Below are 13,431 nucleotides of genomic sequence, written 5' to 3'. Positions count from 1 at the left end.
GGTGTCTGAGCAAGAGCTGAAAAGGAAACTCTTCAAGGAAGAGTGAAAAAGGAGAGGGCCGGTCGGGCTGGGCCCGGTCCGGGTTCCACCCGCGCGGTGCCGTGACCAGCAGCGGCCGCGCGGTGGCGGCACCGCCCGCAGGGATGTGATTGGCGCCGTGACGTAACGTTCGTGACGTCACTGGGGCGGGCAGTGACGTCAGGGGGCCGGGCTGCGGTGCCTCCTCCCCGGCGCCGGGGGCGCTGTGCGGGCCGGGCGGGCCGGGCGGCGCGGGCCGACCATGCTGAGCCGGCTGCAGGAGCTGCGCAGGGAGGAGGAGACGCTGCTAAGGGTGAAGGCGGCGCTGCACGACCAGCTCCGCAGGCTGCGGGTGCGCGGGGACGGGAATGGGCACCACCGGGAGCGGGATGGGGACGGGAGCGGCGGGGCCGGGCCCGCCCCGCCGTGCGGACCCGCTCCCCCCGCTCCGGGCGGGGAAGGAGAGGCGGGATGGTCCCTGCGCGGGTCAGTCCGCGGGAAAGGGACCCGTAAATCCCCTCGGTGCGTCAGGGGAGAGCGGGATCCATCTGCTGCTGCTCCGAGAGGATACACCCATTCACCTCTGACATGTGGGGTACACGTGTGGTACCTAGGGTGCAGCTCTAAGGGTATGGAATTGTGAGTATGCGGGGTACAAGAGGTACATGGAATTGTGGGTGTATGTAGGGTACAAGAGGTAAGTGGAATTGTGAGTGTATGATTTGCCTTCTTGGCTGTTGCTCAGAGAAGGGATAGTGAGTCTGAGGTGTAGCTGAACTAAAGACTAACTGGGTTTTGAGAATCCTGGGTAGGGTAATGAAGGAGCTTAGAACAGCAGTGCAGAAGGAAACAAAGCTTTTCCAAGACTGGCAGGTAAAAAACCCCAAGAGCCTGAGCCAAAAATGCTGTGGCGTGTGAAATCCCTCGGGGTGGGTGCTGGGTTTGCGTGTTCAGTGTTTTGCAGAGCCCAGGCAGTGCTCAGGGTTGTGCTGCTCCCTGTTCCCAGGTGGAGGAGCTGGCGCTGCAGTCCATGATCAGGTCCAGCGAGGAGAACGTCCCTGTCCCCTCCTCAGCCCTGGCAGGGGACACTCAGCAGGTGAGGGGGTCGTGCCCGGCTGTCCCCGCGGTGGGGGCTCAGCACGAGCAGAGCTGTGGCCGGGGGGGTTTCACGCCCTTGTCTGTCCCTGCCAAGCTCAGCTGTAAAATGCCTGGGCTGGGGCTGGTTTGTGGGTTTTGCCCTTTCCCATCCCCGTTTCCAGGGGGTTGGGAAGCACCACTTTGGTGCAGGTTCAGTTCACTGTTTATTGAATATTATGTCTAACGTTCTGAACTGTGACACTGGGACTGCACAGCTTTAATGCTGATTTGAGAAGTGATTCAGGGTCTGATAATCAGCTCTTTTCTTGTGCCAGACTCTCGGGCAGATGGACAACGAGGCTGCCATCAATCAAACCCAGCTACACCTCAGCCTTCAGGACCATCAGGAGGAGGAGGAGGAGGAGGAAGAAGAGGAAGAATCCGATTCTTGAGAGGGGAAAAAAATCAGAGATGGTTTTTGATACAGACTCAGGAATTTCTTCTGCATTCATTTAAAATTCACCAACTGATTCCCATGTTGTGCTGTGTGTGGATCTGAACTATGTGAGACATGAGACAGAGTCCAGGGCAGTGACACTGAGCACACAAATGTCACAAGCTGGGCACATCTTGACTCAGATGTTAAAAGAATGAAAATCTGCTGCACAAATATGTAGCACAATCCATTCCACACTGAACACCTAATGTAGCTTTTACAACATCCTTGGATGTGGAAGGGAGAGGTAATTAATCAGCCAGACTAATTTAACGTGGACACTAAAAGCAATAACTCACCTGCTCTCACTTCCTGATGCTGACAAACAAAATCAGGTGCTCAACCAATGATTATGTTACAACCTCACTTTGCCTAAACTGGGAATTCTAGATACATGGTGAGAAAAGATGTGTCCAGGGTTGTCTCCAGCTTTCAGCTGCCGTGTTTTCAGCTCCATGGAAAACTGGAGTTACTCCCAGTGCACTGGGAGTGCAGGTCCAGCACCATCGACCCAACTGTGAGCGCAGCACTGAGGTCCCTCTGTCCCCACTGGTGCTCTTCAGTACTGTCAGTCTGTCCAGTGAAGTCCTTTCTACTTCCTGCTCTTCAGAGTAGCAGCCAAGGAGCCTTTTACTTGTCCACAAATTGTACAGTAGAAATTGGTGCTTGTATTAAGGAAGTAATACTCTTAAATTGCTGTTATTTACTTTTTCTCTCATGGTAACCTCATAAATCAGTGCAGTTCCACCTGCTTTCCTGTGATCTTCAAGGAGGAGTTTAAGAGCTTAGTTATAAATGGAAAGTGATTTCTGTACTTGGAGAAGGGTCTGGAATCCTGGGTGTGGGCAGGACACACCATTCAGCCTCCAGTGAGTTCCTGCCCCTGGTTGATGAGAGCCTGTTGATTTGGCTTTTATTTGGTTTGTACCAATAGAAACTGAATGTTGGGATGTAAATGTAGCTTCATCCTGCACTAGACTAATTAGATTTTGAGGATCCTGGATGTCTTAAGGAGTGCAGAAGATTCAGTAAAGCTTTCCCAAGACTGACAGGTAAAAACCCCCAAAAGTCTGAGCTGAAAATGTCATGGAGTGTCAAATAGTTCCCTGCAGGTCTGTGTGAGAAGAGCTGGTTTGGGAGGAGCTCAGTGGCCAGCCTGGCCTTTCTTGGCACATTTCTGCTCCAAAGGGTGATTTGGACTGTTGAAAAGTGTTATTTGTGCCCAGCATGGTGCAGAGTGGTTTCCATGGATATAATTCCCAATGCCTTTCGTGAATGAGCCCCTTGCTTGCTTTTGGGTTTAAACAGACCAGTTTTGTTGCATGTTGCAATAAAGTTCTTTCCCTGCTGTCCTTCCATACACCTGTGCCTGCAGTGTCCAAATTATTGCTGTCTGGGGGGGCCCAACACGTGAAGTGGGAGTTAAATCCCTAAAAATGGGCTGTTCCCACACCACATTTCTTTTACCAAGCAGCCAAAGGGTCCCAGTGGAGCTCTGTGAGCAATCCATGTGTAAAGCTCAGGGAAGGGTTTAATTTGCACACTGCCCAGCTGTCACTGCTCCAACAGTCCCATTCCAGCCAGGACACGATGGAGAGACCTTGGATGTGTCAATGAGTCATTTCCTGCTCTGCTGGGCTGAGGGATGTTCTATCCCTTTGATATTCAATCCTGCTGGCCATGTGGAAGTTCATGTCCAGGCTGATGGGGATTCCTTTTAGGAGAGAATTTCAGGAATTTCCTGATCAGAAGATCACTATGAAGTGCAGTGAGCAGATTAAAGCCTTGGTTAAGTTTTTTGAGTCTTAAAAGAAAGCTTCAAGAAGTTACTTGATAATATATTTATTAAGAGAACCCATTGCTAAACATCTTGAGAGAATAAAACAATAGAGGATCTTCATACATTTTTAGACACTAAACACAGTTGTCATGAATCTTTAGGTTAAAAGAAAGCAAAGTGCTTGGATCATTGTCTTGATTCCATAGGACATTTCCAAGAACTAACTTTTAAAAATCAATTAGAAAGACAAACATCACTAAACCCAAGGATGATGATATGTTCGAAAAATAAATATAGAAATATGAACAAGTCTACAATTAGAATATTGCCCTGTACATTCCAAGAAATGCAGAGCTCTTGCCTTCTTCACCTGGAAAGAGAGAGATCTCTGAACAACAGCACAATTGGAACCCTTAGGCTTAACTTTCAGGTACAGCTGGGCAGCAGCAAAGCTCGACAGACAGTTTGGGAGCATCCCTATCCCGTTCTGCAGGGGGAGATCAGGGAAAGCATGATTGAAGTACCAACGATTTACAAAGAGTCTTGAGAAAGTTCAAACCAGCTGGGGGGGCAAACCCCCTCCCCCAGTGATATTTTCATTAAGAAAGAATATCCATAATCACCTAAAATCAGCAAGCACTGAACTCACACAGCTCACGTGTTGGTCGGTGAACGGACGGGACCCGAAACGATACCAATTAGTTTATGACAAAGTTGAAAACCATTTGGCACATGCTATCAAGACATTCTTCCTTAAGAGGTGAAATACATGTTTGAACAGGTACAAGCTGAGGGAATGGGACTGGAATAGCATCTTTGTCCCCAGGGACAGCCCGGGAGCTGCTGCCCCAGCTCAGACTCCGGCGGCGTGTGTGGGGGTGCTGGGCTGGTTAAGGCCGATGGTGGAGCAAAGCCACCCCGCAAAATCCACCTCCTCTGCTTCAGACCTCTTAATGAAAGCGTGGATCTGAGCACAGGAGAACAGCAGGTTAGTCAGGCACTCAGTCTGCTCAACAACAACCCCACCAAACACAAGAAATCCAATAAATCCACTCGCGGCAGTCAAGCTACGGAACAAAAACTTGGCGGAGCACATGGAGTGACAGGAGAGCTTTTCTGTAGGATACAGCAACAACCAGCACATGAGATGTACACATGGCAAACCATTCCAGAGGAATATCAGCCTCTACCCAGCCCCCTGTAATCCTTTTCTGTAGGATACAGAAACAACAGGCACATGAAACGTGCACATGGCAAACCATTCCCGAGGAGTCCTGCCCACACAGAGCCTGCTGCAGAGCACTTACACCACTCTATATGATAAGGATGTGACTCAGCCACTCGAGATAATACCCTGGAAAATGTCTGCCTGTGCTCTGGGAGGCTTTTTGGAACAGAGGCTGTTTGCATTTTGCACCACAGGGCAGGGAGAAGTTGATTTCCTGCAGTTCAACTCAAGTCCTGGCATTGCACTTAAAACCATGACAAGATTCACTGAGACTCATGTGGTCACTTCATGTGAAAAAATGCAGGATTTGTTTGTGCCTGGTGCTACAGATTTTGCAACACAAAGCTGGCAAAAAGAGAGAGAGGAGTTTTGTGTTTCATAACAGAAGATAAAAATGTATTTAACTATTAATGGACCCATATACTGTGAGGAATTTTGTTCTTTTGTCATCCTAAAAGTAATTATATAAATATTTTATTAATGACTAATAAATCCAAGAGAGAATCCTTCTGATAATTGATTTATAAGCATTAAAATATCAAAAGGCAGACTCCAAAACCCACCAGTTTTGGTCTCCTTGACACTCCCTGTTCTAGGAGTGTGTGGAACCTGCAGCCCCTTCATCTCTGGGTTAGAAAAGCTGTCCCTCCTCAAACTCACCTCAAGGGCCACAAACACACCTCAGGCCATGTGCTCTGACCTGACCTGCTGTGGGGCAGCTGAGGAAGCCAAACCTGCAGGGAAGGGGGGTCTTAATTCAAATTAAGAACATTCACTTACCATCAGCTGCTTCAGGTCGGCTCTCTCAGCAGGATTTTTAATTAAACTGGGAAAACACAAAGTGTTGCACAAGTTACACACTGTCACCTCTCAAAACAAAGCTCCAGTTGGGTCATGCTGGGTGTGTTTGGCTCTGAGGACTGCAGGTAAAAGCCTCAGCACTGTGGTGCCCCTCAAACACTGATTTGGGGCTGAAATTCCCTTCTGTGGGTTCCAAGAGACAGATTTAGGGCTGAAATCCTGAGCTGTGACATTGTTCAGTGGAGGCAGAAGGAGGGTCTACAACCAAGCTGGGGAGATAAATTCCCATTTAAACAAAAACAACAGGAACCACTTTATTCCTCAAGTTTTTTACCCAAGTCTTTTCAAGTTCAGTATCAGGTAAGGCCATGGCATTGCTGTTCTTCCTTTTGGAAACTGGAAGGACACATATTTAATAAATAAACTAACTTTTCAGAGTGCAGTGAGCTGCCTCCTTTAGCAGTGAATATCCTGGTCCAGTGCTGGGGTCACTGGAAAGGTGAGGAGATGGGGGAATGGCTGCTGTGATAAAGGTGCTGGGAAAGAAAAAACACCTGGGGCCTGCCAGACTCCTGCATCCCATGGCACAGCTCCTGCAGGATGAGGTGCCAGCTATCCTTGGAAGGGATGATCCTGTTCAGGAGCTGGTTGTGCTGTAGGATCAGTCCCTGAGGGCTGGGGGGCCTTCAGTGCTGATCTCTGTGCACAGAGCAGCAGAAATTCAGTGTGGAAGAGGGGAACAGCCGTCAGCTTTGGGGTTCTCTGTAAAATGAGTTTTGGGCACAAATTAACACAGCAAGAGGACTGTGCTAATTGCAATGACCCCATATTTGCCACGGCCCAGAGCAGGGACATTGATTGCCAGGGGGCTGGTTCAGAAAGGCAGCAGGGTTGACCCCCAGGGTGCCCCTCTGCCACCCAGCCAGAGAGTAAATACTCACCATTTGTTAACAAAATCTTGAAATTCAGAACCAAAAACACCACTGGGCAGTTTTGGAGGTGGCTACGAAGAAATAAACAAATAAATGTTTAAAATCAGCAGTCATCCAGCATAACTCCATGTCCTACATGTGAGCAGAGCTGGGAAGCCCTGCCTGACCTGGGTGATCACTCACAACTGCAGGACTTCAGGGGTTTCAGGAATAAAGCAGAGCAGAGACAGTTTCTGAGGTGTAGGGTGGGTTTTGGTGGGTTTATTTTCCCTGCAGACAGCCCTGAATGGGGTGGAAAGCCTGAGCTGGCACTACAGGAGGCACAGTGTCCTTCTCCACACTACTGAGGGAAAAATGTCCTGCACCTCAGTAGTACCACAGTCATTTGGATCTAAATATTCTGTTCCAGGGAATGAGTTTGTTCAGGCTCTGAATTCAAAAAGAATTCTGATACTGGAAGAAGAGGGACTCCAGAAACCTGTCTGCTATTGCCTTGTTCTCCAGGGCACCTGCTACAGGACCAGGGATAAGTTTTCCTTCTGTAGGTCCTGGAAACACACTGGGTTGTATCTCCAGAGCAGAGATGTGACCTGCTCTCAGTTACTCCCTGCTGTGTTGGAGGGAGCAGCTCTTGCTGAAGACAGTGCTAAATCAGAGGTGGCAGGAGATAATCTTGCCAAATTCTCAACTACTGCAGCTTTTCAGCTCAAAGTGAGCCCTCAGGGATGCTCCAGGAGCAGGGCCACAGCAGCTCCAGTAATTCAGTGCTCACTCTATTCCAAGAGTTGGTGCTGGCATATTAAAGTGTTATATAACATGCAAAAGAGCTCTGTAATGTGAGAGAGCTGTGCAGGCAGACAAGTTACAGAAGCAATTTGTCAGTCCATGAACAGCAGCACAAGCAGTGCAGGGACCCAGCCACCAACTGTGCCTTTGAAATAGGTGTGTTGGACACACTTTTAATAATTCCTTCCCCTGGAACAATCATTATCCAGCTCTTACAAATGACAGCTAACATGAGCAGGGGTTTTTTTTTGGAAGAACACAAGCAGTGGAGTCACGTGAGCTCCAGCAGAACTTGTGAAAGTACTGCAAACACACAGTCAGTCCTAAAATATCAATCTCTAACAAACCTTGGAGCTTAGCTATTTCAAAGATACTTTTGTGAATTAGGTTGGTCACAAAACTAAACCAAATTAAAGAGCACTGACCCCACATCCCCTCAAATTCTGGGATGCTTTAAAACTTTACAATTGTGTGAGATCAAACTGGTAAGTGCATAAATTACCTCGTTGACGATGTAATCAAGGAGTTCAAAGATTGCCATGGGGGGTCTGCTGTCTGGTCCATAGGCTGAGGAGGAATTGGAGAAGTGGAAAAACACAGTTTTAGTCTCCTTCCATGGTAGGGGGGCTTCAGGAAGCCCAAGTCATGCACTGTTGTTACGTGGCACCCGGTAGGTTTACAGGAAAAAGAGGTGCAACAGCAACTGGGTAACAGTTTCATGCAAGGAGATACTGCTTTAGGTCTGATCCAAAGCATAAACTGCTCTGGGAATTGTCCTGCTGCCCTTGGATCAGCACTGCATCTCAGAGAGGAACCCCACCAGGCTGGGATCTGAACAACTGGGCTGTGCACAAGCACCAGGAACAACAGGATCTCTGCTCCTCAACTCTCAGACACCTCAACTGAGGCTGAGCCAGGTGCCCAACCCAATCCTGGTTTTTACAGAGTTTAAAGCCACACTGTGCAGACCAACACCAGCTAAAAAACCCCTTCAGGGCAGAACTGAACTCACAGCTCATCGGTCGACCCGGTGCTCTTTGCCTGGGTGAGGTCTCTGTGACTGGAGAATCCCCCTCCACGGGGCAGCCAAACATTAATTCCAGCTCCTTGGAGTCAGGAGGGGGAATTGGGTACCTGCCAATAGCCATTTCTACCAGGGACAACCCCATGCTCCAGATATCCGACTGCACGGAGTAGTGAGTTCCCTGGAGCCTTTCTGGCTGTAAAAAAAAAGGAGGGGGGGGAGAGAGAACATTGAAACAAGAAATTAAAAACTGAATTCTGCAATAAAATACATAAAGTTAAGGATGAAACCTCAATTTATTAACGTGACACGTTCCAGTGAGAGACTTAGTGATATTTTCCTTTAAATCTCTCACCTGGATGTCCAGGAGTTCCACAAACTCTACACACCATCACCTCAACCTGGGGACTGTTTAGAAATCATGCAATTATGCTGCTGTTTTATTCCTTTAGCACAATATCTGAATGTTGCACCTATTAATGATGATGGGGCTGCTAAACAGCAAGAAAGCAAACTGGGCTGGGCAGTGAAGATTCACCTGGTTTCCCTGAGAAGCTGCTCTGCTTCCCCCCAGATCCATTTCTGCTCAAAGAAAATGTTCACTTTGCTTTTCTGTTCTCTTTTTTTAAAAACCCAAACTCATATGTTATGGAAATGGTGCAGATTCTTGTCTGACTACGTGTATATTTTGGAAAAATCCATATGTAGTTTGAGCCTTACTCCCAGAGAATGTGAGAATGCAGCATTACTGTAATGTCTCTTCCCTCTGCCATGGTAGGTGATAGTTTTGTTAAATTGGGTTATATTTGAGCTTTCTCCAGTGTCCCACCTCAGTTAGCTCCAAAGTCACCTGGATAAACTACACAACTGGACAACAGAGGAGATGCCCAAAGGTTTTCATAAAACAAAAGTGTAAAGGAAGAAGTGAGTGGATGAGAAAAACCAGGAAACGTGGAGAGTGGCAGTTATAAAAAAAATAATTACAATCTAGACATTTGCTCAAGTTAAACACTGCTGATTGAACACACCTCCAGATGGCAGAAAAGCATGTTTGGCATGGAACAATTCCATATGTACATAAGTATGGAAAGGGAGCTGCTGAAAGGAAGGTACTTCAGACACTGTGAAAGCAAAATCACCCTCGAGGCCTGGGCTGTGACGTGAGGCCAGAGAGCAAAGCTAAACCTCAGCCTGTAAAAACAATAAACTGAAGAAACCTGAAGGCAGAGAGCACTTGGCTCTCATTCCTTCCACTCAAAGGAAAAGGGAGATCCAGCAGAATGGAATGGGGCTGTAAATTGGTTTCTGCTCATTAGCAGCAGCCCCAGGTTCACAGGAGAACACAAGCCACAGTTTGATTTCAGGTCTGTCACCAATATTCAATGACAAGAAGACAATGCTGTCTTTGCTGCTGAAATGCAGGCCCCTTGCTGAACAGAGCCAGCAGGTTGTTCTTTTCTCCTTTAAGTCTAAACCCACACAGTTTGAACCCTGCAGCCAAACCTCTGAGCAACTGCACAAGTTCCTCGAGTGCTGAGCAAGGTGTGTGTGAAACAACAGAGCTGTTCCTGCCATCAGCTGTGCCTCTCCACAGTGCAGAGAGCTCAGTTCCAAGGTGTTCCTCACCCACAGGAACACAGAACACTCTGGAAATAGTGCTAGATTAGCCCCCATGGCCTTGCCCACACTAGAAACTCCTGGGATTTCTCTGGTTGCTGCAGGATCTGGGAGCAGCCCCACTCAGGCAGCACCTTCCCTACGTAAGTGACCCCAGCAAAATGGAAAGAGGACCCCATTCCAGCAGGAAAACAAACCACAAACGTTGTGCTTTTCTGGAGACACACTTATACAACCCCCAAAGGCATTAAGCAATTGGATTCTGGAATGCAGACACAGTTGCAGCTCTCTTGGAGGGTTATAAATATCCCAAGGTCGTGGCTTTTCTTGCAACAGCTCTCCCCACACACACAGTCTGATGTGACACTGGAATACTCCTGGAGTGCAGGAAGTGCTGAACTATGAACAGCAGCAGGAAGAGCACCAGTTGGGATCTTGTTTGATCACCAGGAGTTTGATAACTCCACCATAACACCCTCAAAGCTGTAAAATCTGCACTTACAGACATGTAGGAGCGAGTGCCAACAAAGGAGTTTGCCATGGAATCTATCAGCTGTCCACTGACACCAAAGTCACAGAGCTTGATTTCACCTCGAGAGTTTACCAAAATGTTAGAGGGTTTAACATCTGGAAAAAAACAAACAAACAAACAAACAAATGGATGATTCATATTCACAAGAGATAAAATGGGAATTTGACAATAAAAGCGACAGGAGAGGAGAGAATTCTGTGTCTCCCCTTGTTTCCCTCCTATGACACAATTCTGTCCCTTCTCTGGGAATGAGCAGAGGAGAGATTTGGTTCCCTCCCAGACTCTCTAACTACAGATAAACAAAAATATTTGAATTTATGCAAAAGTTATTAGTTTTTTTATTTCACCCCGTTTTCTGGCTTTTACATATTAGGTCTGGGCACGTAAAACCTCTTTGCAGATAAATTATCTCCTCTGAGATAAATAAGTGTATGACAGCATAACTCCTCTTGAAGGATGCTCTTTTGCCTAGAAATGATCAATAAAGAGGCCCCACATATTTAATTTACAAAGGTCAATGAACTACAGCAGCCACACTATCATCCCTTCACATCTATAGCAAAACACTCCCTGGAGTGTGTTCTGGCTCTGGGTTTTTTGGGGTGGTGATGGTTGGTTGTTTGCTGTTTTGTTTGGTTTTCGGGGGTTTTTGGCATGTTTGGTTTTGGGGTTTTTTTTAAAGCTCTGAAAAATAATTATCCTATCACTGAAAACGTGTATTTAAAACACTTTCAGGTTTTCCTGCCACAACCCCCCCCCCCTCACGACTTCGAATTCATCACTTTTTTTCCTAAATGGAAATTTGATAAGGGTCACTGGTAGCCAAGCAACTAATAACAGCTCTTTGTGAATGCCAAGGTACAGGGAACAAGTGTTTAGTGTTTCTTTCATAGCTGCAAGATGGTTTTTTTAAATGTATCTCACTGCTTAGCTGGTCATTACCAACCCATTATCAAAATAAGCAACCAACAGAACACAGTGGCAAAGCAGTGCTACTGAAAAAAAAAGGAATTATAGATTAGTTTTGAAGAAAGAGAATCATAATTTCCCTTCTGAGCAGATCCAGAAATCCATAGTGTGCAGCACGTTTTTATTTGCTTTTCCAAGTGGTTTTCAGTTCAGTGACTGACCTTCCTTTGTGGTGTCAGTGGGATGGAAACAGGACTCCTCCTCACTGGGGAAGATCTCCATGCAGGAGGTTCTGCCCCACTGACCAAGATCCACAGAGATTGGAAATGAGGATAAAACTCTGTTTCAGCTGTTTCTCCCCCCAGTCCCCTTTTAAGGAGCAACACGAAGGTTGAGTAGTTGGAACTTTTGGAAAGTGTGGCTCCATTTTCTGGTCCCTGATGTTCCTTTCCCAGGGAACTGAAGCTGTCCAGGCACAGGGATGTGTCCTGGGATGATTTCCTCAGCTGCAGGACAGGCAGCAAGTCCAGGAGCTTCACCTACCAGTTAAAATTCCAGCAGGAGGGAAAAACAAGGAAAGAAAAAGAACAGACACAAACACAAAGCCCAAGCAGATGGTGCAGGGAAGGAGGCAGCAGAGCTTAAGACATTCCCAGCTGCACAGGAATCTGCACCTAAAGCTCTCTGCAAAAACAAGGTGGAAAATGTTTACAAAATACTCTGGAAGCACAGCAGAGCCTGGACAAATCCCAGATTTGGGCTGCTCCTCAGTGCACATCTACGGGTTCTGCTGAGAACAAAGGGGTGAATCCTCCCTTTAATCTCCAGAGTTCATTAATACTTCATAATTAAATGACAAAAAAAGATCATTAACACTCCTCTGCCAGCGACCCAAACAACACTTTGGTTTTAAGCGTCTTTGGGTGGTTTGGAATCCACCTGGGATGTGATGACACCACTTTTACCCTCGGTGTTCCTCCAGGTGCTAAAGCCAGGCTGCCCCTCTCACAACAGCACAGCAAAGTGTCTCCTCCCTGCAGTTCTGCACAAAGCTTCACTTCCCTGGAGTATTTCCACCCTCCCCAGGCAGTGGGATCAGAGTGATGTTTGGGAGGCTGCTGCCTTCCCACCCCTCTAAATGTAGCACCTCTGCTATTTTAATGCCAAGGAGCCTCTGAGCACTTGAGCAGTTTCTCTGGAAACCAGAGATTTGTATTGCCAGGAGAATGGGAATGCCAAGGCATCCTGCAGAATCCGTGCTGGCACTTGGGGGAAAAATGACAACAGGAGCACAAAGTGTGTTATGTAAGTATTTAAGTCTTAAAGAAAATTAAAGAAATTTCATGTATCATCCTAGACAAGCCAGGGAGAGAATTCTAGAGAATTCTAGAGAATTCCTCCACCAGTCCAGAGGGAGGGATACCTGGCACTGAAAAGGAAGGTAGCTGATACAAAGGAATTTCCAGAATGTCTTGAGATCTCTCTTGGAAGAGGTTTGTACCCTCTGCTCTCCCCCACGAGCACAAACCCAGCTCTGAAAGGTGGCCCTGGACATTGTCACACCCCCTGGCAAGAATTCCCTGTGCACCAGTCACTGAGCAGTGAGACACTGAGGACACACACCAGCCATGGGAACTGCAGCACATTACTGGGATCTTCCAAGGAATTTCCACATCCCAAGGCAGGATCCCATGGGAATACTGTGAACTGATCCCCTGGAACAGAGCCCTGACACCTCCCTGCTGGGTGGCACCTCCTACCCCGGGGTTCAGAAACCTCACAAAGCAGTTTCTGTGCAAGAAGAGAATTCCCAGAGAGGATTTCACTCCAGCCAGGACCACAAATGTCCTCATTTAACAGAACAGGAGATGATATGAAAATATCCAGCACAGTCACTCTCCTTGCCCCTTCCCTCCCTGGGCCTTTGTGTCCTACCAGTTTGGCTTTCTGAGGGTTTGTGAGTTCTATCAAGCCTGTTCACAGCCCAGAACACAAAGCAGGGCACTCCAGATGAACTAACACTCTACAAAAGGACTATACTTTCCATTCCTGCTTCAGTAAGCCCCAATAACTCCTTCCTTGAGCTGCCTGCCATCACCACTGAACCCTTCTCCTCCCAGTCACTCCAGGGCACACCTCTGGTGGAAGCAGTTTAAGCTCAATATTACAAACTGGCTGATGTTGCCACACAACAAAACATAATAACAGGATGAATTCCTCCCTGAAAACGA

At 47.3% G+C, this 13,431-nt stretch overlaps 2 protein-coding genes across 2 annotated transcripts in view; one reads left to right on the top strand and one right to left on the bottom strand.

Annotated features, from left to right (window-relative positions):
- The first annotated feature begins 218 nt into the window (after window positions 1–218).
- On the top strand, window positions 219–2,953 carry SNAPC5 (small nuclear RNA activating complex polypeptide 5). The gene is made up of 3 exons (XM_051796932.1): window positions 219–370; window positions 1,025–1,114; window positions 1,431–2,953. Exons 1-3 carry the CDS (start codon window positions 281–283, stop codon window positions 1,545–1,547), a joined length of 297 nt encoding a protein of 98 aa, XP_051652892.1. The 5' UTR covers window positions 219–280; the 3' UTR covers window positions 1,548–2,953.
- A 464-nt stretch (window positions 2,954–3,417) lies between these two features.
- MAP2K1 (mitogen-activated protein kinase kinase 1) overlaps window positions 3,418–13,431 on the bottom strand; it is a 32,469-nt gene continuing 22,455 nt past the window's right edge. Inside the window, exons 6-11 of the mRNA XM_051796913.1 lie at window positions 10,262–10,386; window positions 8,131–8,338; window positions 7,621–7,685; window positions 6,342–6,403; window positions 5,380–5,425; window positions 3,418–4,338 (exon numbers count right to left, since the gene is read on the bottom strand). Of these exons, the coding sequence (XP_051652873.1) occupies window positions 4,225–4,338; window positions 5,380–5,425; window positions 6,342–6,403; window positions 7,621–7,685; window positions 8,131–8,338; window positions 10,262–10,386 (620 nt within the window). The 3' untranslated portion in view covers window positions 3,418–4,224. The remainder of the gene's footprint in view (window positions 4,339–5,379; window positions 5,426–6,341; window positions 6,404–7,620; window positions 7,686–8,130; window positions 8,339–10,261; window positions 10,387–13,431) is intronic.

Source organism: Manacus candei, unplaced genomic scaffold (genome assembly GCF_025592945.1).
Source record: "Manacus candei isolate 608988 ecotype Guabito, Panama unplaced genomic scaffold, ASM2559294v1 h1tg000046l, whole genome shotgun sequence".
Taxonomy (NCBI): domain Eukaryota; kingdom Metazoa; phylum Chordata; class Aves; order Passeriformes; family Pipridae; genus Manacus; species Manacus candei.
Note: the sequence above shows the minus strand (reverse complement) of the source record. Positions and strands in the feature narration are given on the sequence as shown.

What these genes read in the sequence shown, in the direction of transcription:
- SNAPC5 (XM_051796932.1), top strand. Translation starts at nt 281, where the DNA reads ATGCTGAGCCGGCTGCAGGAGCTGCGCAGGGAGGAGGAGACGCTGCTA. An exon ending in ACCAGCTCCGCAGGCTGCGG is followed by an intron (nt 371 to 1,024) that starts GTGCGCGGGGAC and finishes CCCTGTTCCCAG; the next exon opens with GTGGAGGAGCTGGCGCTGCA. An exon ending in TGGCAGGGGACACTCAGCAG is followed by an intron (nt 1,115 to 1,430) that starts GTGAGGGGGTCG and finishes TTCTTGTGCCAG; the next exon opens with ACTCTCGGGCAGATGGACAA.